Source organism: Synchiropus splendidus, chromosome 4 (assembly GCF_027744825.2).
Source record: "Synchiropus splendidus isolate RoL2022-P1 chromosome 4, RoL_Sspl_1.0, whole genome shotgun sequence".
NCBI classification, from domain to species: domain Eukaryota; kingdom Metazoa; phylum Chordata; class Actinopteri; order Syngnathiformes; family Callionymidae; genus Synchiropus; species Synchiropus splendidus.
The window spans coordinates 24,792,798-24,818,680 of record NC_071337.1 but is presented as its reverse complement, the minus strand read 5'-3'; the positions used below and the strand labels follow the sequence as shown (position 1 = coordinate 24,818,680).

General features: G+C 41.5%; 2 protein-coding genes across 5 annotated transcripts; one reads left to right on the top strand and one right to left on the bottom strand.

Annotated features, from left to right (window-relative positions):
- Positions 1-195: 195 nt before the first annotated feature.
- Positions 196-8,165, top strand: mdm2 (MDM2 proto-oncogene). 4 transcript variants are annotated; one of them, XM_053862899.1, is made up of 12 exons: positions 196-361; positions 4,695-4,764; positions 4,865-4,939; positions 5,329-5,462; positions 5,543-5,592; positions 5,689-5,747; positions 5,826-5,913; positions 5,989-6,179; positions 6,250-6,381; positions 6,546-6,617; positions 6,698-6,866; positions 6,967-8,165. In XM_053862899.1, the coding sequence occupies exons 2-12, from the start codon at positions 4,714-4,716 to the stop codon at positions 7,446-7,448; spliced, it is 1,503 nt and encodes a 500-aa protein (XP_053718874.1). In that variant the 5' UTR covers positions 196-361; positions 4,695-4,713; the 3' UTR covers positions 7,449-8,165. The 4 variants fall into 4 exon arrangements, with proteins under 4 accessions (XP_053718874.1, XP_053718876.1, XP_053718873.1 ...); XM_053862901.1 differs by lacking the exon at positions 196-361 and adding an exon at positions 989-1,277; XM_053862898.1 differs by lacking the exon at positions 196-361 and adding an exon at positions 3,065-3,530.
- On the bottom strand, positions 8,047-25,883 carry cpm (carboxypeptidase M). The gene is made up of 10 exons (XM_053862902.1): positions 25,774-25,883; positions 22,537-22,707; positions 21,224-21,321; positions 15,477-15,649; positions 11,797-11,908; positions 11,238-11,343; positions 10,651-10,821; positions 10,422-10,574; positions 10,166-10,314; positions 8,047-9,634 (listed from the first exon to the last, which is right to left on the bottom strand). Exons 2-10 carry the CDS (start codon positions 22,703-22,705, stop codon positions 9,374-9,376), a joined length of 1,392 nt encoding a protein of 463 aa, XP_053718877.1. The 5' UTR covers positions 22,706-22,707; positions 25,774-25,883; the 3' UTR covers positions 8,047-9,373.

The window sequence follows — 25,883 nt, the reverse complement described above, 5'->3', positions numbered from 1 at the left end:
GCCATAATAAACTGTCAATTGGAGATTAAATGTTTTAAATGGATAGGTTAGTGTTGACATGTTGACGCTTTTAGACGACAAAACGGTTTTATGAATTGTGGATGAGCGCCAGAGTCCGGTGCTTCTCATCGTCTCTGGCGGTCGGAAGAATGAAGTAGAAGTCACGAGATCATAAAGCGCTGTGTATTGAGTGCATTTGCAGTGTGTGTCCAGCGGAGTCGCTACTCTGCCGGAAGACGCTTTTCAAAGTGAAGGAGCATGGAGCACTCTGCCTGATATAACCTCAATATAGCCGTTAAATTGTGGATTAAACCCTGTGTTGCATCTTATTTCAATTTGACGGGATTATCGACGCCCACTGGTATGTACATGTGGTTTTTATTTTCCTTGGCCTTTTTTCCTTTTAATGTTGTGGCTGTAGATTGGAGTACACGTTAGCATTTGGCTAACAGCGCGCCGCAAGGCCACGGTCTTCCAAGTAAACAAACCATGCACTGCATTTGTTTTGTCACTTCACAGTCTATATGAAATCGTGCAAGAATAGCCGATTTAGTTATATTTTATTGCCGTCAAATTACGTTAAATGCAGCTGACGATGGTCGTGCAGGCGTTGCAGAAAACAATACGAGAGATATGGTTTCATTGTTCAAAGTAAACGCATGCTGCAATGAACTCTATTTCTTAATATCGAGTTTATTGGAACCGTTGTGTTGGTGATACTCCGCTGTCTGTGAACTTGTGGGATTTGTTTTGGTTAGTTGTTACGGTGACGAGAGTGACATCTTGTGTTCAGTTTCGGTTTTGCGGAGAGCGGGACATGCCCGGGCATATTCCAGCGCGAGCGCTCTTGTGTCAATAGTGTCGCTAACAGCTGAGTGAGTCAGCTGGAGACACGATGTTCCCTCTTCTGACCCTGAGAATTCCAAACATCCCCACAAACAATGTTTGAACGTGATCAAATGTAACATTGGCAGGCACAGTGAGTTGCATTGTGGAGTTCGCTTCAACAGCGGGCACTTTACTTTGGATTCAATGATCTACTCTTATCTTGACTTTTTTCTTGATCGTTTTAAACGGCTGGTGTTTCCAAGTGCAGTCTGTTTTTTTTTACTTTTTAAACTTTTTTTAACAGTCCGATTTTGTCTGAAAAGCCTGGTCTCACCAGGAAAGTTTACTGAAATGCTAATCGTCGTTTCCCGTAACAGGAACTTGATGTGCCTTCCCTGTTGAGAAGTGACACGAACCGTTAAAGCTACTTCCACAGTGAGACATTAAAGGTACTAAGCCAGAAAACAAATAGATGAACTATTCAGTCATTTTTTTTTTAATTTTCCTGGTCTGGGAATATATTTACAGATACCACATATTTTGGCACATTCAACGATGTTTAAAATGTACTGTCCTTTTTAAACTTTTTTAAAATACAGGTCTAATGAAAGCAAAACACCAGCAATTTACCTAAATTATTCACATACCAAAATCGATCCTTTAGACTATTGGTTGCTTTGACTGAGTTGATTGGTTAGATTAAGTTAAATTTGAATTGTGAGTCATTTGTTTACTATGTGGGCACAAGTCGCAGCATGTTTAAATCTGAATGTGACTTTATCTCGTGTGGTAGGATGTGATTACAGGAGTTAACTGATAAAGAACTTATTAACTGAGTGGTTTAACTAAGGAAGTCTAAAATGTGTATTGTTTTAAGTGGTCTTTTCCATCTGAATTTGCTTAATGAATTAGTTGAATGGAACACACCCGGATCTTTTGCATGAAATCAATCATCTGGCTCTTTTCAGAAACTGCATCTCACTCAAGTTGAAACCAACATATATACGTCAACATCAATAAAATAATATTAGTGGAGTAACCCTTTAAAACTTACATTTTTAATTTGGTGGCCTGCTTTTGATGGTAACCTACACTTTTGATCATCTGCATAACTAATAAAATGTAGTAACGTCAGGGTTACTTGCTGAGTGACATAGTTAACACGACTCTGCCTTGGAAACCACTGCTGCCCATCTTGACTTAAATAAATTGCCACATCACTACAATGGACGGAGGATTGTCTTTGAAATATTAGTGCGTCTTTGACACGATTAAAAACAGAATCAAACAATATTACCAATAATATGTGGTGTCTTAATTCATCTTTTTAGCAACTGACACTATACCCACTTCATGCGTTGAAACAGTTGTGTTTAAGCTGACATGAATATCCCGGGCGCGCTCGCACCTTCTCATTAGCACACTGACACGACAGACAGAAGGTAGTCTGTGACGTTACGAACGCACATCGATAATGTATCGGGCTCAAGCTTGAGAGTGGTAGTGCCTCCTTCTGTGTAAAATGCGAGCAAGTCACAGCGCCACTTACGTGACTGTCATGTGTACTACATTGTTTTTAACTTCTCTAATGAAAACACCGTTCTCCTAGTCACACCATGTCTTTATGCAGGAAGCCGTGACTGAATTATCTTGTGCCATTAAAGGTTAATGACCAGACAAAGTTGATCCTTTATCATAAAAGGTTATCACATGGTTGCTCATTTATGAGAGGCTAAAGCAGGGCATCGGAAATGCACAGTAAACAGATGCGCATGAATTATTTTTCTTCGTCTTGTGTTCCCTGTTATATCGTATCTAACCTCAAACTAAAGTATAAGTCTTCAAACTGCTCATGTTACTGGGGTCTGATTCATGCTTGGGCAAACCTTTTCCATGATGGAGGACATGCCCGTGTGACTCATCCTTTTTGAGTGAGAGACGTTAGTTTTGTGTCCCTGTCCCCTCAGTACTTCTAGATGTCGGGGTGGCTAAATGACAAAAATAAAACTGAACACGAAATGATTTTCATCATGCAAATTTGAAGAACAGTCATATGAGGACTAGTATTGTCACAAGTTCAGTCCTGGAGAAAAACTACCCGTATGTTGAAATATAAACTTAACATAAACTAAACATGTTGTTTTTTTAGTTGAGAGTCATCCTATTTTAGCTTTGCTCAAAGTCAGTGCCAGTACAGCAGATGTCTAAATTTAATTTTGTTCTCATGATTAACTGGGAAATGCAGATTGCTGTTTGTCTCGTAAAGTTGTCTGGACTTGTCCTCTGCATCCTAAATACTGATATTTTTCACAACAGCCTCTGCCAAGGTCAGACACTGAATATGTGCTGTTTTACATTATACAACATGCCTGACTTAAATCATACCAGAACATATATATTTTAAGGAAATATGAAAGAAGCTAAGTTGTCCCTGCCACCTTTGAGGCTTTGAGCGAGGGGCTAGTTGGTCAGCTCATGGGAATCCCAGTGTCATGAGTGAAGTTGCCCTTGAGCAAGACATTGAGCTTGTAATGGCACAACTTGCCTTGTGGTGGCAGCTTTGGTCATTTGGAGATAAACTGCCTGTCAAAAGTAGTTAATAAACTGGGACAATTACCATCAGCTGCTGCTGGTCTGGTTATCTAGTTATGACACGCCAAGTCATGGTGGACTAGTCTTGACATGTCTGTACAGGCACACGGGTGAGTACATGATAGAGCACAGTCATTTATAGTGGAACATAGGCTGCGTCTGCTGCTGACTAAGCCTACGCCTGTGATAGGCCCAGCATGACCAGTGCTAGTGAAGTCTAGTCCTGACATGTCTGAGCTCCTGTATAAGAGGCGGCCACTCTAGCTGCTGCCCTCTCTGACTTGCACTTTATCTGCTTCTGCTTGCACATGATGTTCTGCTGTATATTGTGGTAAGACACTCACACTTCAAATGTTTGCCTTCTCTGGATTGAAATGTTTTGTTTAATGTTTTGTGTTGACGGTTTAACTGTTGCCTCTGGAACTTGCGAAACAACAGTTTTTACATGCTCAGGTGGCTCTTCTGATCTGTATGCCTTTCCTGTTGTTGTACTATGTCATGGAGTTAGTGTTGCAAGGTGTTAAAATGTTGGTGTTGTGCACAAAGTTTGGAATAAAATAATCATGTAAAAGTGTCATGTCTGTGTTAAGGGCTATTCTTGTGTTAGGCCTGGGCTTGTTGCTACAATGAAATCTTCCAGGAAACAGATCAGTGGTATCTGGCTATCCAGGTTATTTGGCTGTGTATAATTAACTCTCTACTTGTGTTTGCATATTCAGCCTCTGTCTGCAGCTTCTTTATCTGTAGTTCTATCAAATAAATAGTCGTATACACTCAGTAACCTCTTATGTGACACATACAACTATATTTGTCATTGTTGCAGCTTCTTGTTGGGTTGGTTAGCACCATCCAAAACACAAAAAAAATAAAGTAAACCACACACACCATTAGCAGTGTTAAAATGCGTTTTTATTATGATGCTTATTTTTCTGGTTTATTCCACCTTTGTTGCTTTGTATATGTGTTTCTGTTCGCCTTTAATGACTCTAATGTTACTATGCTGCTGTATGTAACAAGCAAGAATAAAGGCATTGTGATCTAATCTCATTAACTGAAATTCAGTTACACTCGCCTCTTTCGTAGCGTGTGGTTGGAATTTAGCCAGGCAATAGTGGAATTGATGTTGACATTTGCGCTTTCTAAAAGTGATAGTTACCGGCCCAAAGTTGTTCTAACTCCCTTTGATTTTGCTTGTGTGAAATGCTGCTTCACTTGCTGTGTCCTGCATACAAATTCATTTTCTGTTATTAATAACACCACTTATTTGTCGGCAGAAATTTGAATATTGTCACCATGTCAGCCAGCCAAGACCTCAACACCAACACATCTGACGACAACAAACTGGTTAGTAGCTAGTAGCCATGGTTACACAAGTTACACATTGCTGCGACGCCAAGAGTCAATGTTTTTTTTTTTTTTTATGACTCTTTCCTATTGTGCCCAGGTCAGACCGAAACTTGAGTTCCACTCTCTACTACGACATGCTGGAGCTACCAAAGATGTTCTCACTATGAAGGAGGTACGAACTGAACATCACTCTCTTCCTTTGCTACTTGTTGCAATAAGACTTTGTGTAGTGTGAATTGTGATGTCATGCTTTTCAACTCCATGTGATGATGAGGATGGCTTAGAGTGATCACCTGCAGTCAGTAGATCTTGAAATAAATCCATCTGCTGTCTGAATGAGCTTGTGCCGAAGGGTTCTTGGAGCACAACTCAAGGCTGGAGGGAAAGCTTGTTCTGTTTTAAAAAGAACTTGCTCCCATTTGTTCTTAAACATGAGGCATGTTTATGTATAGGTAGCTCAAAGAACCTGTGATCTCAGTCATGTATTCCCATTTAATCCCATTTAAGCCTCCAGACTAAGACTTGAACAGTTTTAACTTGTTATTGTGGTGTGCCTTGCAGGTGATGTTCTACCTGGGACGGTACATCATGCAGAAACAGCTGTATGACCAGAAACAGCAGCATATGGTTTACTGTGCCCAGGATGCACTCGGGCGGCTGTTAGGTGTGGAAAGTTTTTCTGTAAAAGACCCGAGGTGAGTCAATGCAAAGCATTTTTTTGCGTTCGAAACTTTTCTTTTATCATTTGTTTTTAACATTAATTGCTCTGTTCCAGTGCCCTGTTTGCCATGATCACCAAAAATCTTGTTGCTGTGAAGAACCATGGTACGACTTTGTTCCTTCTTTCAATATGTTCTTGGTGCTCAAAGCTGCTGTCACCCACTTCACACGCTCACTTTCTTTTGAAACTCTTTGTTACAGAAGGGCCGCAAAGTTCCAGCCAACCGCTGAGCAGCAGCGCTCCAGAGCAGCTCACCGAGGTCAGGCGGCGTTTTTTGGAAAACATTTCCAATTTATCAACAAGGTCGTCTGTTTTCTAAATATATGTTTGTTTTCAGGAGACCGATGACGAAAGACTCACAGCGTCGCCAGACACCAGACGATGGGGAAGGAGGAGGAGGAGGAGCCACAGGAGTAGTGACCCAGGTGAGTTGCACCGGCTGCAAAGTTACGTGAGCAATGCTGTGTCGGTTCTGACTCCTCCCACCGTCTTTTCCGCAGGACCCTCTCATACGACCCAGGACAATGAGGTGAATGATGCATCGGAGGATGAGGATCATGAGGAGAGGAAGCGGAGGAGGTCGGACAGCTACTCGCTGACCTTTGACGACAGCTTGTCCTGGTGTGTGATTGGTGGACTCGGCGGCGGACAGGACAGAGACAGCAGCCGCTCGTCCGACTCACACAGTGCAGTGAGTACAGCTGTACGTGAACATTCCATGCAACACGGTATTGGGCCTGACTTTGCATTTGTCTGTGTAGTCTGCGAGGTCAGAGGTCACCAGCGAAGCTTCAGACTCGGACAATGATAACTTCAGTGTTGAGTTTGAGGTTGAATCCATTGACTCAGATGACTACGATGAAGATGATGCTTCTCTGTCTGCAGATGATCAGGTGAATATCATCACACTAGTATCAAACAGTCACATGGTCAGTTCATTTTATTATATTGAACTTTTTATTGCCATTTATTTTTGTCATTTCCATCCATTGTCATCAAGTTTTTGTGATTTTGTCTTTGAAAGAACTTTCCACTGACATTCAAATGTCTCCTGCAGGTGTACGAGGTGACCATCTTCGAGGCTGATGATGACGACTCTTTCGATGAGGACACAGAGATTACAGAGGCTGTAAGTCTCACTTATCCACCCGAGCGATCAAACGGTCCAGGTCCATCCAAGTGTGACCCGGAACTCTCTTTGTTTGTCAGGATTATTGGCGTTGCACCAAGTGCGACGAGTTGAATCCGCCTCTGCCCCGGAACTGTCTCCGCTGCTGGACCCTGCGACAGGATTGGCTGCGCGATGCCAAAAACCTCAGCGCCGCCAACCTCAAAGACCTGCCCCCCAAACCTGTGAGCTCAGCTGAAGTCTCTGCAGGTGGGTTTCATTCTGGTCTTTTATTTTATTTATATATTTTTTCATGACGGTTAAAAGTCTAGTAGCACTAGAATCAAACCTAACTGTGTCCCTCCTGAAGGTTCAGACAATGATGACGGCGTGGACGTCCCAGATGGAAAAGGATCCAAAACGCCAGCGGATGACTCGGCCTCCTCTGCCCCAAACTCCCAGGACTTCCTCTCGTCCTCTCAGCCGTGTTCCTCGCAGGAGAAGCCTTGGAATCCTGACTCTCAACCCTCGTCTTCCTGCTACTCCTCTGCAGACTCCCAAGAACTGGTCTCATCTTCTCCTACCTCCTCCTCCTCACATCCGGCTTCATCGACTGCAGTCGCTGTGCCGGACATGGAGCGCAGCATATCTGCGGAGTCCCGTCTGCCCGACTCTTGTCTGGACCCATGTCTCATTTGCCAAACCAGGCCAAAGAACGGCTGCATTGTTCACGGACGTACAGGACACTTGATGTCCTGCTATGTTTGCGCCAAGAAGCTAAAGAAGAGGAACAAGCTGTGCCCGGTCTGCCGCCTGCCCATTCAGTCGGTGGTTCTAACCTACTTAAGCTAAGAATCTCCGAACCTCACTCCTCATTCTTTGTTTACAAAAGCACAACTTAGTGACAGCCTCTTTTGTTCAACCCAATCAAACATGAGTTTCTGTCCCGGCGCACATTTATGAATTCAGTCCTGTAAAACATGATTTGACAAAAATACATGTCTTTATCTTAGGCTTCATTTTGTATTTACCCAAATGATATGACAAATATTCATTTATCCAACTGAAAGTTATACAAATGACATAGCTTTAATAGTTGATATAACTATATTTACCATCAATAATCACAAAGTTGCAACATTTAATTTATCTTCTCACAAGTCTTGCCAAATGCCTTGTCACCTCCTCGATGAAACGTAGTTGCTCAACATTAATTTCCCTGTTGGAATCCCCATTCATCTTGTGTGTTATGTCTTTGCTCTTCAATCTGGCTGCGTGTCATTTCCAATCTGCAATCTGTTACGAAGAACAGCAACCGTCTTGAGAGAGAGAAAGTCACGTTGTTCCAATCTAATTTATTTTTATATGCTTTTCTACAAATGCTATTTAACAGCTGTAATTGGTAACAAATTCCAGAGAGGAAATGACTGCTTTTTGACGATGTACCATCATTATTTATTTTTAAAGGCTCAGATTTATTTAAAATGACACTTTGAATGAGTAAATAAGAAGAGAGAGGATCTATTGGTATTTTTGGTGTTGTCTGAAGTGATTAAAGTTCAAAAACTTGATGGCGCCACTCTGTTTATTTGGTGTCTGTGGTTCCTGACCGAATGAATGTGATGAAGTGAAAGACTGTGGATCTGTTAAGTTGACACCAACAAATCTCAGAAATAATACCTTTATTTATCAACAAATGACAGTACTGCGATTGCAAATGTTTGGCAATATTCAAGAGAAGCGTGTGACTGAAACCTGCAGTCAACAGCTCCAACATGGCACACGTCTGTCCTCGAAATATAAAAAAAAAAGTATCCACATATGTTAGCCTAGGGGCTGCTGTTGTCTCTGTCAGACAGCAGTGCGTCTGTATTATCGACCAAATGTTATTTTCCGAGTCAAAAACAGGAAACTTTCTGACCTTGGTACAGTAAACACTGAAAATGAACCAAATGTATTAAAAGCGTTAATAAGTAGTATTAATAATCTGTTGCTTTTTTTGTGCTCTTTTAGATTCCATTTAATATAAAAACAAAGTCACTAGTATTTATTCTGAAATGCGTTAGCATATTTGGTTTCTGTGTTTTCAAGGCACATTTCTGCCCAAAAGAAATCCCACTGTAGGTTGCTGTAATTTCTAAATTCTCTTTCAGAACTCTATTTTTAAATCCATACAAACCTGTCCGACAATGAAACTTTATATTGTAGGTGTTGTAAAGCAAATGTTCGGCATCTTTGGACTCAACAATGGCACCTAAATCTGGCTAGTGGTATATTATCATTTATGTTCAGTCGGTCGGTAAAATGCTTAGTGAAGGAGGGCGGACGCCTTTCACTTGAGGTAAAGTTTCAACACACCTCGACACATCACTTCTGAAATGCTTGCACAGTGCTACTTCATTGACCTTGATCTCAGACAGACTTAAAAACCGCAAGCAACTGCGCTTCAATAAAAAAAATGTAATTGTGTTGCAAGCGAAGCTAATAAACATGATAACAGAAACGTCTCCTGAGGTATTGTTAATGCATTTGATCCCATAAATAACAGACGGCTGTGTTACGAGTGGAAACGCAACAGTTTTTCTCTGTGTTGAGAGGGTATTTACTTCCAGCTGTTGTCATAGTTAGGTGATGTGTGTATCCCAGAGTTCAATGGTCTTTCTGCAGCCTTTCACCCTAAGTTGACCTCTGTAGGCAACAAGTATCGGCAATAACTTCAAGGCTCTTTTTGTGCAAGTTAAGCAGACGCCATTTCCATCGTCCTTGAATGCGACATCTCACCCGGATCTGAGTCCAAGCGCCAGCGCCAGCGCAAAAGTGACCAGTCTGCACGTGGGTTCTGATGCGACTCCTCCACCCTCCAGGAGAAGTGTGTGGTTGCAGGTGACGTTGGGGGAGCTGCTGGCCTGGGCTGGAGAACGGCTTGTTGTTCTGACCTCTTGTCTCAACTGGAAGTCATGTTTCAAGGCAGAGTAGACATCGGGTCCATAGGGGACTGTTAGCGTCTCTGTCAGGACCTCGTGACCCGGGTATGTGACCTGTGACACAAAGATGAGGGCCGGATCAGTCCGACGGTAAATGAATCACTAAAAATGTAATTTAGAAGTTGAGAAGTTTATCATAAAAAAAGAACATTACGAGCTATTAGCGTCAATAAATAGTTTCTACCACCAGAGGTCAGTATACTACTGTCATCGTCTATGTCGTTCTGTATAATTCTTGGTATGTTTAAATAGCCTGCCTGGTTCTTTTTGAAGAACCTGCTATAGAAAGTAAATCCATCCCCTACTTTTGCGTCACAATATCATTCTGATTTATCAGTGAAACCACTTGCTATCCAAGGTTTGCCTCAACATTTGCAGACGTGGAAGAATTTCACTTGTTGAGGTTCACTTCTCACACAAAGACCTGCAGACCAGACAGGTGACGCAATTCTACACGCTATGTTTGTGAGGTTCATTGCATTGACTAGCCAATCGCTGTTTGTGACGGAAGCGGTTTGATGCACTGAAGGCAGTGAGATTTGTTTGAATGTCACCACTAGGGGTCAATGTGGAACGCGTGTTTACAGTGAAGCTGTAGTTCCCAGGCAACAGCAGTCTGTAGTATTCTCCATGCAGGTTGGTTTTGAATGGACACATGTTCCTTCGACCTTTGACCTCCACCACAGCGTCCTGCACTGGCACACCCGAGCCATCCAGCACACGACCTTTGACTCCTGCACGCACAACATACAGACAGAGAAGTATGAGGCAAGTCTGGAGAGCAGAAAAAAAACCTGCTGCAGATTGAATTTGATGGGGCTGGTGACAGATAGGAACTGACCCAGGTGCACCTGCTGGATGAAAGCCAGCAGAGCCTTCCTGTTGTCGAGCCACAGAGCAGGAAGCTCTGCGACAGGCGGATACTTGCAGCATGACACTTCCAGAGTCAGCTCAAAACACTGAGCCCACACATAGTTGTAGTCCTGCATCCCTCCTGGAAACAACAACACCGTTTTTGCGGTTATATTTTGTTGCTCTGTGGAAAAGCCCACTGGGTTTTGGGAACTCACCTGAAAGAGGGTACCACTCATAGCCGTTGCTGATGCCGTTTTGGAAGGGACCCGTGTCATCACAGTGGTCCCCTCTGTGCATGGACGCGTGGTTGAGGGAGTAAACTTTGGCGAGGTGTTTGAAGACGTCATTGTCAGGGGTGAGGCTGGCTTGGCCCACCAGCTCGCTTCCTGCGAACACGGAGGAATCATGACAATTCCCTCTGGTTTCCCAAATAACTGGAGCTCTGTCCCTCATTATTTGCGAGAAATCATCAGATATTAAAGACAACGCTGACTGAAATACACATTGATAATAATCTTGAAAGTAGAAAAACACAAGTTGTTACTGTATAAACAGTTCAATGCTTCTAGTTAGGAGTGCACTTTAAAGCCTGTCAGAGGTTAACTGCTGACGCCCCACTAGCTTACCTGCCCTGAAAGGTCTTTCGCTACAGGCGGTTTCTCTTTTGTTCCGCCCTGCATTATTTCTACCAACTGACTGACTCAAGAGCTTCAGTTTGTGTGTCAGCACCATCATAAATTGTACTCTCTACTATGGGTATTTGGGAGTACACATGTGCACTCAAAATGTTTCGACCAAATACCTCCGTTACTGTTGTCGTAAGGATAGCTGGCCACCAAAGCGCCTCCATGCAGGTTGGCTGACAGAACAAAGGTCTCCGTCTTCAGCCACTCCATGATAGCCTTCACCTGGAACATGCCATTAACAGGTTTCACCATGCTGTTTCATATTATTACAAGCAGGAAATACCTTTTCCTCATTCTAACTCCCCGTAATTGTCAGAAACACTTTATTTCCACCGATAAAGTCTAAGTTATTTTTAAGTTATTCCTCCAGAGGAAAGATGAAAAGTTTCACACATCAAATCAAATGGTGGTTAACTGTTGACCACTTCTTAACTATAAAAAAAATAGCCCACACAAGTATGTGTATCTTTAGTTAAACAGTATTTCAAACAATGCAGTTCTTTTTTTTAACTTTTGAATCAGGACGAATGTGCTCAGATTTGTGTGTGCTCATAGTTGTTGGCCCAACTTCAGTTGTTATTGCACTTGATGCAGAACAAGATGGAAACAAATGTGACTGATGGAACAAGGCGTCGAAGCAAGACCCCTGTTAACACACTACTACACAAGACAAACCTCTGCTTCTCTCTTCTGCTCCCGAGGCTGCTGGTGCTGCGGCTGGTGCGGTGGCTGGCCAGCGAAAGGGTCCGGAAAGTTCCGGTTCAGATCCACACCGTTACGGTTGAATCTGGGGAAAAGGGTTGAAGAAATGAATTAAAACAGTTGAATCAAAATGTCATCTTTTATTAGTCCAGAGGACTAAAACAAAGATTTTTATATATATGTTTTTGCTTTTTTTTTTTTTTGCGACTCCATTACCACAGAACTTTTTGTACTTCACATGCTCAATGATTTATTAAGAGCAAACTGTTCCTGAAAAGGACGCTGCAGTCAGTGCTCCCCTGGGAAAGACAATTTGTCAAAACCATTTCTCACGATCTACTCGACCGCATCCGAGACTGGTGCCTTTATTTATTTAGCAGTTTGTAAAAATTCTGAGAGAAGGTAAACATGCTGTTAATGAAAGCGTGTTGGTATGAGAGTTCCCTCCTTTTCTGCTCTTTTTTTATTACAACAGCAAAGACCTCAAAACTACAGTTTTGTTGGGTTAAAGTTTTGTTAATACTATTAATCATAATATTTGAAGCTGTTTTTGAAGGTGTGATCTCTGGCGTTTGTCTCTCACTCTGTATATCAGCAAAATAGCTTGAAAATGTCCTTGGAACGAGGACGTTTTTGCGCTGTTCAGGACCACCATGTGGCGCCTCAAATCTTTTGAAGGATTCCTCTCTGGCAAGGGACAGAGTTGTGCTGTCCCATTAAGTACTAGTAGTACTACACAGTAGATAAAATTAAAGTAAGACGCTAACATTGGGTACGAAGATCACACCATGGGTGTAAGTAAAGCGGCTTTGAGGAGAGTTTTTCATTTTTTCATTGTTTGACAAAGGCCTGTTTAAGTGTCAATAAAAGTTATTCCTGAGTCGATTAAACATTCCCCAAATATTTTCCACTGACGTGAGATGTGTTTAAGTGCCAGCACAGCAGTGTTGACTTTACTCCTCACTTCCGAGAGACAGAACATCAATCGTCACTTTGGTAAAACGACAGAGTGTAAACAGACCTGGCTGCTCCTTGGTGTCAGGGTTCTTTTGGTATGATGTAAGAGAGGGGTCAACTTTAAATCCGAATAGTTATTGAAACCATTTAAAGCAAGGCAAAAAATATGACAGTAGTTTTTATGATTTCTTTTTCAATAGTTCATGACACTGGAGTTACCAGTTTGAATTGTGACCCTCATTTGTTGAGTGCTTAGTGTTAACTGCGCAAATGAGTCTTGACTTCAGTCTGCAATCCTCACACAGACCCAAAAATACAGCAGGGCGTTTACGCATCATTAGAAGAAGTCAAAACACTTGTAGCATTAGTGTTCAGATTGAATTGTCTGGCACCAACGTGCGCCTGGTTTCCTGGCTATCAGATTGTTTTGGGCGTTGGAGCGTCACTGACTTTAGTCTGTACACAACACACATGCCTGTAATGAGTGTGAGAGTATCTGTGGCTTTAAGGGCTGTTTTGACATCTGGGCTGCGGTTGGAACCCCGTCATTAGAGTCTTACTATAGATGGAGTGAAAGAAGCGGAAGCCCTCACTGTGACGTTACCTTTTGGTTTCAGAGGTCCTGAGCAATAACACCTGAAGTGTCAGGACAACAATGGCACAGTCCCTAAAAACTGCCGACAAAGGAGATTGGGACAGTGAGCAGGCTTTGAAGAGGACTTGAAAACAGCCCTTGAGATCATAAACTAATAAAGGACCATGTGGTCCAGGACACGAGGAGTCACTTTCCTGAAGGTTCAAAAAGACCTGAGGCATTCACTTAACTAACCAAACCGCATTTAAATGTTACCACAGATACCTTTATTTAATTGATGCCATCTTCATTTTAATGCACCAGAAAGCCATTTGACCAACCTGTGTTGAGCATTTTTTTTAAACCTCAATGTTGTGCGCACAATGTGCTTAAAGTAAACCATGTTGCCGGGAATTATTTATTTGACTTAACAGTCAGCTTTGTGGTGATTTGGAGAGCCGAGGCACACTATCATCCAGGAGGCATTTCATTCTTATATGATATTTGGTCCCGAACTTGAGATAGTTTGGATATCTAAAGTATTTTGTTGACTTTAAGAAGTTGAAGCAACACAGTTTAGGTAAGTCAACACCATGTTGTTTATTTGACCACCCAGGTTGGCTTTAATCCTACATTTGACCCTGTTGTGTGGTATGTTTAAAAGTAAGAATAATACTGAGAGTGATGGTACTGCTTAGGTACAAGGCACGGATTCTGCACTTCTTTATGCTGACAGCCCATAGCAGAGTACTCGACTGACTGACAGCTATCGAATAAAAGTAGTGAGCAGGCACGCGCGCTGACATTTAGGGGGAACTGCCGTTCAAGGCAGAACACTAGGGCATCCACTGCAAAAAACTGTGGTGTCTTTTAGTCACTGTAATAATTTTAATATTAATAACTTTCATGTGATGATGGTGACAGCACATAAGGTTGCTGGTTTGTGTCTTTCATATTTACTGCACTTTACCGTGAGTCAGTTTGAAATATCAAATGAAAAAACAAGGTCATTCAAGGCCTTGAGAAACTAAAGGTCCTGATCGATCAGATTAGTACTTTGGCTGAAGGGGTTTGCTCAAACACCATGTGTCTGATGCTGCGGGTTGGAGATTCCATTTGACTGCTGCTCTGAGGGGCATGACAAGGAGTGGGAGTGGCCATGGTGCAAGCTTGATATAAAAATGCATTGGGAACTGAAAGAGGTGAACTTTTTTATCAGGAAGTTAAGAATGAAGGGAGAAATCTGGCTCTTTTCTGAGAAGGGCCGCTGGTATGGATCCATTCAAAGTTGACACGGCTCAAACTAGGACTGATTTGTGGTGTTATGAATCCTGTTGGTCCGACTAAACATGGAAGACATGAGAATACCACACAAGATGAACACTCTCCTCTCCTGTAAGGGAGGAAATGTTTAAGGGTTCTCTCCTCCAAACATAAACACTGCTTTAGTGATTGTAGCGCTGAGTTCTGCAACTTGGCTGAGACAGTTTGGGAGAGGTTCTGACCCCATTAGAGGATGGCTCTAATGCACCAGTGCATTGTGAAGGCTCAACATCATTGCCCAACCTAAAACCCCAGTAGACTCATGTTTAAAACCAATGGCATCCCAGAGCTGCAGCAGGACAAATCTATTTTAGATCAGCATCATGCTATTTTGTGATAAGCGCTTAGACAATGAATGGCTAGAGACACAACTGGGGGAATAATAAAGTGGTCGGCGTCTAATTCCTGCCCTCAGTTTGGGCGTCAGACTCTTCTGCCTCGCCTTGTCATATGCTTCTTAAATCTTGTATGAAGTCAGGGAACGATCTACAGATGAGACTGGAAGTCGTCACTGAGTGTGAAAATAAAGCCTCATTTCCGCCTGAGAAGCAACATGTGTGACCCGGTGCCCTGCACAAGTTCTCCCCCACCATCCAGGCATTGCTCGAGTGCACCCAAAACCACAAAATAACATGTTACGTTTTACCATATAATGCAATCTTTTCAGTCACAGCATGAAAGTGGGTATCTTTTGTTGATAATATTGAGTGCAGCAGAAGTGCATTGTATCAAAAAAAACAACAGCAATGAGCAGTTTAGCACTGGATGAATTTCAGACATGACGCATATGGTACTGTACCTGCCCTGACTGTACAAGCAATTCGTGTCGGCGTTATCGAAGCCATCAGGGTTCATCGTCGGCAGGATGTGAATTCGGGTGCTGTTCAGTAGCCTCACTGCCCATTTTTCATTCTTCTTGTAGCCTTGCAACAGGTCATCGATCAGCTGCAGCATGAGCACACGACCAAGAACCTGCAGAGACGTGCAGGAACCAACGCTCAGCTTGTAGATCCATTGAAATGAATGAGATGAACAGTATCAGGCTGGGGTCATAACTATGTGAACTTTGTCTCAACCCATCAAGCTCAACTAGCTCCTCTAACATAATAAAGATGGCGCCCACCGTGTGAACCCATGTTACGCTCGGTCAATGTAATCATCAACATAAGTCACCTCATGTTACAACATATGTCGTATTCCTGTTTTCTGTCATCTATTTTTGATACTCAAAAAACCCTCGTTGTTTTGTTGTTTGAAATTCATAAAATATTCAGAACATTTTGTAGCATGAGAGATGCTAATAGGAAGTAGATTCTTGAGAAAAAGTGACCATGTCATCCTGGACATGTGCCGGCAAATGTGGTGGCTGAGAATGTCGGGGGTGAACACACAAAAATTCCAACAACCCACGCCACTGGAATCAGCAGCAACGTCTTGGCTTGAGTTGTTCCTTTATCACAACCTTGCTGGAAATGTACTTTCTGAATTCATCTTCAATGTACAACTTGCTTCAAAGCTGAAATTCAACACGAAACCTTGAATGACTAGGCACTTCTTTTGAAGATGGTCCTCAAACAAAGGTTTTTCCAGTATGTTTTGTTCAGGTGAAGGTGGAGCCGTTTTCACTCAACTGTTGCTAAAGAATGACAAGACTTTGTGAATGAATGAGTTTTTCAAGTGAACGAATGGGTGGGATAGGTGAGAACATCCCAGCGAAACACACACACACACACACACTCATGAACGCAAGTCTGGACTGGCACTGCCTCCGGCTGTCATTCTCTTCCACTACATCAGCTCATTATTTATTCTCCCAACACAAAAACACACATCATCTTCCGTCTCTAAGGACAGCGGACGGAAAATTTGATATCTTTAGCGTTTCAGATTTCTTTTTCAGGGAGATTCAGATGGTGGGATTAGGTAGGGAGTGTTCTTGCATTTGAAAGGTAGCAGCATCGCATACATTATTTAACAATGAAACATTAGTTATTTTGATATATTATTATTTTGACGACTATAAGGCAGGAGTGGTTGGGTTATAAAGTTGCAAGCCAAACTGAAATTATGTTGCCAGCTATGTTCGTGGGTTGAACATAAAGTAGAAAAACTTGATGAAAGTAATAAAAATCGTGTTGGTCATTGCTACAATTGAGCACCACAGTAACATATCACATTATATTGGTGGCATGTTTACCAAGCTGTCACGTTCCGCACTCTGTGCCCTCTCATTGTTCTTTGTCTGTTCCGTGTGCTTTTATTTTGTTAACTCCCTGTAGTTTCCTTTTCCTTTGTCTCTTCCAGCTTAATGGCAGCGCAGCTGGAACTCATTCACTCCGCTGTGGATATCTTCTCGTGGGTTCCAGGCTGCTAGATGGTCACTTTGTGTCACTCGGTAAATCTCCTGAGACTAACATTCCTCTTTGTTCCTCTGAATTTCCTAGATTTCTTGCGTGCGCTTGAATTTCTCTTCAGCCGCGTCCTGAGTTTCTCCTCCTTGCTCCGCTTCTGTTTTCATCTCAATCCTTTAGCCAGACCGCGTGTGAGTGTTCTTAAACTCACTTTTCATTTATCGATTGTGTAGGTTTTTTCCCTTCGTGTGAGTTTGAGTGTTTCTCCTCCACGTAGCGCTTTTAATTGATCGGACCTCGTGAATTTATATCTGAGCGTGTTTGAGTTCTCCCTGTTTTTGAAGGTTGAATTTAATTCACCTCTCTTTTGTTGCAGATTTTTCCCCAGTCCCTCTGTGTATTTCCCGGTTTGTGTTTTGACTCCGGCGCCTTCAGTTCCAGTCTTCGTCGTCTGTATTCATTGTGAATCTTTGTATTCAATTTATCAATTTAATCTTGTGTCCGTGCCTTCTGTCAGCCTGCAATCATCTGCACCTGGGTCACTTCTTAGACAATTATGACACAAGCAGTGTTGGTCAATATGTGGTGGAGGACTGGAATGATGTTGGACTTTGAGTGGACGCACCAATACAGTGATTCTGACTGAAGCTGGCGAGCCATGATGCTGTGATGCAGTAGTCAGCGCAGGCTGCCTGGGTTTGGGGGATTTCACTCCCTCAAGGATCCAGGCAGGAAATGGATTGGAAGCTGTGTCATCAAAGCCATAGACATTGGGTTGGCCCTCAGACAACACACGGCCTCCTGTTTTTGTGGCTGAATATGATTGCGTTTTGACAACCTTGATCCTTGTTGCTGTCATCGTGGTCTGATGACTTCATGTGTTTGTCAGTCTTTAAGTCGAGGCTTACGCACAGGATGAGACCATGTTTCTCTTCTGCTAGAGTTTATCTGCTAATGTACAATGAGACTTTACATCCCAGTCTCAATTCAAGAATCGGTTTTAAGCCTCATTCTAGTTCTACAATACTGTTGAAACACAGGAAAAAACAAAGGTCACGTTTAAAATGAGGGAACAGTTATTACTGTATACAAACTTCTTAGTCATGAGCCTATTCGAAGCATGTTAGCCAGTAATTATTGAGTAAGTGAATACCATGTTGTTTATTTGACCACCCAGGAGTAGGTTGGTTTTAATCCTACATTTGACCTACATTTGTTTGGTATGTTTAAAATTAAGAATAGTACTGAGAGTGATAGTACTGCATATGTACAAGGCATGGATTCTACACTTCAACAACAGACCACTGCAGAGAGACTGACTAGATTTTCCCATGGAATAGTCAACAGTATTGACTGTACATGAGCGAGTCATTGTTTATTAATATTTAATGTGTTCCCCCATATATAGTGGTACAAAAAGAAAACATTCCCATAATTCTTCTCTATCTCCTTCACTCCTCCTCTCAGTGAAAGCAAACCAGTATTTGTATCTGCTCTGCAACATTTCACAGCTCATATTACAACTGTTCATCCATTCGATAGGTGCCTGACATTATTATCATTATTATTATTATTTGAAACAATCTCACAGTGTATTCTGATTTTAAGTGTTTTTGAAGAGTAAAGCAGTCAGACTTGACAGTAAAAGAAAAGAATCTAGCATCGATTATTCTTAAGAATATCGGCTGCAATGTGACACATGATGAGTCGGTGTCTGTAAACCTCTTGGGAATTTCTTTGGGTTTCTTTCTAGTTTCGATGTAGCAAACGTTCCTTTCGAAAGTGTTCACATTTCACTGATGATGTCCAGTAATTATTAATACTGAACAGTCTGAACAATGCTGATGCTTTGTGGACGTCTTTGATATGTGTTGTGTATCTTTACCGTCTTTGGTACGTGTCAGTGTCTTTGTTGCCATCGGCTGCTGTGACATGTTGAATTTCACTGTGGGACTGATAAATCTAATAAATCTGATATTGAAAATGTAATCTCAAATTGCATACGCTCATTACCTTGTTTCTATTCAATTTGACGTCCAGAAGACAGAGTGAAAAAAAATCACACTGTCAGCCAGAATTTGTTGTCACTGGTCTCAATAGAAGACAGAAAATTGAGAGAAAATCATAAACTTTTCTTCACTGTTTGCTTTTAAACATTGAGAGAGTCAACGTCAGGAATGTTTTGGCTTTGGTTTATTTCCTCAGGAGGGAAGTGGAGCGTCTTTATTTATAGTCTGGTGTGAAATACAAACATATGCTGGTTTATTTGCAACTTAAGAAATGCTTACAACTTAAGACAAAAGTCTCCTACTTTGGGCTTTACAATGCCGCTCCGTGTGTGTGTGTGTATGTGTGTGTCAGCATGAACATTTGTAAACTTTGTGAAAAGGGCTTTTTCTTTAACTTTCCCCTGAATCGATACACACCAGTAACTCTGTTTGCTGATTTCTACTTTCCCTCACCCAGTCTGAGCGAGTGTGTGTGTGTCTAGTGTTTGTGTGTGTGTTCTCGGGCATGACTTGCCCATTTAAGGACATTTTCATTGGCATTCACACACATGAAGTCTCATCAGCGGTGGAAGGTCACCATGGCAACACAGTCTCCACTCTGTCAATAATGACTTTTTCTTCAATATTTATTTGAAATAACTGATTTTCTTTTCTTCAATAGGCGCCAGTCACTAAAGCGTCTTTTTCTTTTGGTATCTTAAGCGCATGACTGAAACCCGAGGCAAAGTAAAGTGCCTTTATTCGACACATAAAAGCTGTCGTCTTGAGTTCGGGTCAAAGGGCGATACGCAAGTGTAACTACCTGAAGCCTCCTCGAATTTGAACTGTTACAATTTAACTTCTCATGTCTGTTCTGTTCAGACTGCTCCACTTAATGTGCAAGAATAACTGTAATTACATAGCAAGTGATTTTTTTCAACATCACACAGCGTGTGCAGAAGTAATGCATAACCATACTGCAAAAGAGAATAATATGGTTTGTCGTCTCAGTTCCCTGAAGACAATGGCTTAATTGCTATCCAAAAAAAACAGGGCCGCGAAAATTACACGACATTCAAAGAGTTGTATTGAAACAAGAATATAATACTCACTTTACCCACAAATAATATAAGTTGTAAAAATGAAATGCTAATTTTTGGGAGCGCTTTTTTGTTAGCAGATCACTCCGTCTCTCCAGAAACCACATCTAGGTGTGAATGCATCGGAATGTTGCCAGGGCGCATCACAATGTCATCTTCGCAGCAACACATGAGGGTGAATATGAAGCCATGCATTTACAAGCAAGTGGAATATCTGCAAATACTCAAATCAATGTTGTAGTGGTTGCAGATCTTACTAGACAAACATACACAGCTACTTTAACTTGACTGTTACTCACTTGATTGAATGAAGAGTAAGTAATATCAGTATTCTAAACAATGAGCAGTGTTGTTGTAGTTTATCTGCTTTAAGATATTTATTTAAAATAATTATTGTTACGGCTGAATTTAGTGGCTTAACTTGGAGGGAAACGATTTGAAAATAGGCGATATCCGAAAACTATGCTGGATTGGATCAGTGACAGCACAAGCTCAAGTGTTTTAAATAACCCTTTTGTGTCTGCTATTTGTTGCCTATTTGGATGAGGTTTGCCCATAACTGTGACCGAATTATTTATTAATGTGAATGAATTAATGTCTCAGCAGGTGACCCTTTCCCATCCTCCCTGTGTTGCAGGTCATTTTGTCAAATTTGCCTCAGTGGATTATAATGGACTCAATCCACAGATGAAGGGCATTCATTTTTCCTTCCAGTGTTCTGAGATTGTTCACCTGTCCACTCCTAACTCTTTCACACCTGGGTGCCCAACTGGGTGGTGGAATTTCAATGATGTCTCCTTTATGTCTGGTCACTTGTTCATCTGAATTTCTGCATGCAAGTTCCACTGGTGGCCTCTTGTCTTCAAATCAACTGACTTTTTTGGGGGCTAAAGTGTTGTCCAGTGACACACTTCTTGACCTAATGAGAAGATACATCAGCAGACAGACATGCAGACGCACATATCCTGCCAACACAAAAGTGTACATGAAGCGTGTTTGCCTCTGAAAGGCTTTTGTTATTCTCAATAGTCTCCTTTTAGTCCAGCTTCCTGTGAACAGGCAGGGAGCCTGCCGTGTGTGTTTTCATATGTGTGTGCGCTGCCTCACCTCGTTTCCATGCATATTGGCCACATATTTGAACTCTGGGATGCCGACAGTATGACGATGAGGGGTTGAACCGAGAGCCAACACCCACAGCTGCTGACCTGTGGGGGAAATTTAGCACATAGAATAAACCTCCACAGAGAAATATGAAGCATTTAACAGTTTAGCATCTGAATGATGACTTAAAGATGACATTTTACACTGGTATTTTCAAATCCAAGGCTTGATTTAAAATAGGGTTTTTGTTAATATATGATACGCACATAACAATGTACCTCACCTCTTACTACCTTTCTGCCTTTGCACATCATTATTAGTGCTATTACTACTTATTACGCTACTTTTACTGCAACTTCCTTTTACTAGTTCCACTTACGACCATTACTACTATGCTCACTTAAATACTCCTGTAATTAATCCTGCCGTTCCTCTTCCTAATTTTCACATTGATAATTACTACTCCGCACAATTTCAGCCACTTTAACTATGTGCTCTGTCAACCTGCATGACTTCCACTAAAACTATTAGATGGGCTTTATTAGTCTCACAGTGGGGAAATTCAACAATTTCCACCGCTTGCTTTCAGTACTTCTACCAATAATAATCAAACTAATATTACATTTTTGTCCTTTGATTTATAAGAACCTTTAAAAGAAGAAGGGTTATTATTAGCCCAACATGAAACTGAGCGAAGATTTGGGCAGGAAGTGACTTGATACCTAGTGAAAAATGAGGAGTCGCTGTCAGACACAAATCCGCTAGTTCTGACAGGACAGGACACACACTGGCGGATCTTGGACAAAAGCCAGCTGGTGTCTTGGATTACCCCAGATTAGCTCAGTTGTGTGTCTGTATACATGTGTGTGTGGGTGTCTGCGATTGGCTGGATTTAGCACTCTTAGATTAAATTGACCTCAAGTTTTCAGCACTGTTATCTGACCACACAGCGCCGTCTGTGTCGTGGTTGTCAAGGTGACGGCCACTCGAGACCGTGCGAGCCGAGAATCTGTGAGTGCCTGTAAAATGACCCGTCTCTTTCAAACAGCATCCTGCACTATTTTGAGTTGCGATGCGGAGATGTATTGTATATCAGGATGGGATCTAAGTGGCGCTCAGAGCAAAGTTTGGACATTGTAATCCTGCCATTTAGCAAGGTGTTGGTGTTCTCGTGTAACACTGTTGGCTCATTGATACCATCAGTGATCCTGGCAATGACTCCATCCCACAATAACTGCACGACCAACATTTGTTAAGCGGCTCTTGCCTCGGGTCAGCAGTGATCTAAGAGACCAAATCTAAAACAAGCTTGTTGTTACCTGCCACTGATTGTCCGATGCTGTACAGGTGTGTTACATCAGGGTTTTCTGTGCTGATCCGACGGAGGTAGCGCTCCATCTCCAGGTTGCTGTGATATCGAAACTCCAGCATCAAGGCCACATTGACGAGCAGAAGTAGGAACAGAAGTGGCAGGAGGAGCGATGACATCACTGAAAATGAATAAAAATATTGTGTTATTCATGTGTTATTCTTGAGTGCAGGTATTTTACCTTTGGTTCAACAACACCGACTGCTAGATGGCAAACAAAAAATAATCTGGAACTCTGGCCGGTCAACTCAGGTGAACTCAAACAACCTGGAGTTCCCTGTAAATGTTCTGCCTCAGGCAGTCGAAACAGAAGTCAGTTTGCCTGTTATCTTACTGCTTTCATATTCTCACATGCAGCAGCGTCTTCAACATTGCGGCGTCAAACTCAAACTCACAATCAAGTGGCACTTGTCTAACACAGGAAATATGAGAACTAGAATGAAGGATTTAGTCTGTAGGCCTTGGGACGATGAAGTTTGCAACTCACTTTGTTAACAAATACACAACAAACAAAAATGAGACAGGTCAAGGATTAGGACGCATTCGAGTTGTGTTCAGAACTGAAGATTTATATTCAGTCTTTCTAGCTTCCCTTAAGCAACTCAGAGAGAGACAGTAGTCGTGTGTGACATTGTTGTGAGCAGCTGAATGCACCCAAGCGCCTGACTAATGGTCTTCCATGCAGAGACGTTGAGAAAACGTCCTTCTCCACATGAAGTCTACATGCTCTGGTAGATGAATGAACCAACAGACTTCAAGTATTCACATAGTAGAAGTAGTTACTCTCTAAAAGAAATAAATAGTCAGCATCTGAAATCATCATCGCTACAGTCCACTTGTTGAGAAATGCCAACCACCTGCTTCAGGAAAATCAGAGCAGTACTTGCAATTCTTGATCTATTTACAAAGGTTTGAGCAAGAATGAGTGAGTGCTTCATTGTCGGCAGCAGTGCTCTTCCCCATCACAAGCGCTCCACATCAATCCTACTATCAAAAGGGGGAGGTTTGGATTAGTTTCATCTGTCGCCTTGTCATGTTTTTGAGGACATATTTGTATGTAAAATATCAATATCCACAGCAACAAAATGACCTTTGTGAGCCCTCAGGAATGGCTCACTGTCATTTGGTAACTGGAATGGAATTGGACTTCCTGCATCTCTGAACCGCTGACCTAAAGAAAGCTGGTACGACATGCTACTTCTTTTTTAGTAAGACATTGTAGCACAACTGAAATTGATGGAAGGTGCTGTGTTATGGATTTTCAAAGTTGCTTGCAATCTTGTGATAATATTTAAATAACATATGGCAGAAGTTTTGGATTTGTATGGCAGTGTTTGAGTTTCATTGCTTAAAGCACGTTTTACCATCTTGCCAGACATCTGATTCCCAAACATGTATTTCAACAACATATTTTACCGGTTTGTTTTCCCTCCAGCAATAACTGGTGAGTCATGTCGCATATCACATGTAAGTTGACACGTTCATGGGCATAAATATTTAACATTAGCTGCCTGAACAGTTTGTCGTGACCGTACATGATAATGCACTTCAATCATTCCAACTGTTAAGACATTTAAAATTTTACTGTAGTCTTGTTTATTGTGGCCAAATTTTGCATCCGTCAGTTTTTGCTAAGTATTTAGGTTGAGTTGTTTGGTTTTTGAGTGTTTAAAGGTATAAAATATTAAAAAAGGTATTAAAAAGTAGCTGATGAATTGAATTTATTTTGAAATGTCAATTTATGCCGGGGCAAGAAAGAAGGACAAAATCCATTCAATTTCTGAGATAGCAGAAGTATGTGCAAAGAGGGACGACATGTAGAACATGAAACAACAAAAGAAAAGAAAAATGGAAGAAGTTTTTCTAAAAACAAAAAAAATCCACTTGAATCATAATATTAATACAGTCAATTCTTGTACTGTCGACATTGCGGTGGACAACCGCATCAGCTGACATGTAGGAGTTTGAGATTATTTTAAGTTAAATATACAGAAGGCTTTAATGCAGGATATACTAATGGGGCACTAGTGCATGGACAGCATGTGGTGTAGGAATGATCATGTTAAGAAAGTAGCAGTTGTCAGGAAATTGCTCTAACGGTTGCAGGAAATGAAACAAGCTTTGAGCAAGTGTTTGCACAAAAGTGTGGTGACAATTGTTTAGGATTGTTTTTGTTTTGGCTTTAGGACTCAAAGGCAAAACTGCTGGATTAATTTGCTTCATGGCGGCAGATAAAAAAACAAAGCAAGAAAACTGATACAGGGTTTAAAGAAAAATTAAGAGCAACATAAAGCAAGCAAAAAAACTTTAATGCGTTATAACTGCGAGCAACCTCCACTGTTAACATAGCTTTGAGTATGAAGGTTCAGTGGTGAGATGACTTGTCTAGATGATCTGATATTTTACACTTTATACTTGCTGGATTCAAACTTAATGCATATTCTTGTGAACTTTTCCCACAGGTGTTGTCATGCTGATTGACAACAGAATTTGAAATCTGCTCCTTATACTTTATATACCTTCAAATTAATTCTTAAAAAATAATTCAAATTTTTTTTGTAGTTTTTTTTTTATTATGGTTTGACATTTGCAATAGCCAAATAATTGTAAAATAAATAAACAAATAAATAATAACTTCTAATACACAAGTGTTTTTGTTTATGTTTTGTTGATCATTTATTCTGGTTAGTCAGCGGAATGAAGACTGCTGCTGGGTAGCAAATCCATGAAAACCCGATGACAAATAAACTCAGTAATCTCAGTCTAATAAAAAAAGAATGTTGAGTCTTCTATTTTGGGCATCGTTTTGAACTTTTCTATTCAAGCCCATTCACCAATCTCTTGTGTTTTCTTCTTTTTTACGATCAATAGTTCTTTATTATTAGCACATCAATCGACTCTTTTTACTGACTCACTTGAGAAAGAATCTATTAAATTCCCAGGTAAAATAGCGATAGTCACCCCTCACAATAGTTACACAACGTAAGTATTTAACCGAAGCAAACATTTCGCATGAGTTTTCAAGCCTCAGAGAACTGAGACAACTGAATTCCACTACTTTATGCGGACAGATATTGTGACCTGAGAGTCAGACCATGAAGTGTAATCCCTCAGGATTACTGCAGCGGCCCTGGTGCGCGTCTTCAGACATGGTAGACAGCATAACATGAAGATTTGACGACCTTACCTGGCTTCTACCTGGCTTCGACTCGAGCAACACCGGGGGGAGAAGCTGCTGCCGCCGGGACAGTCGCTGTCTGTCCGAGCAGCTCCATGAATGTTACTTATTCACGAGCC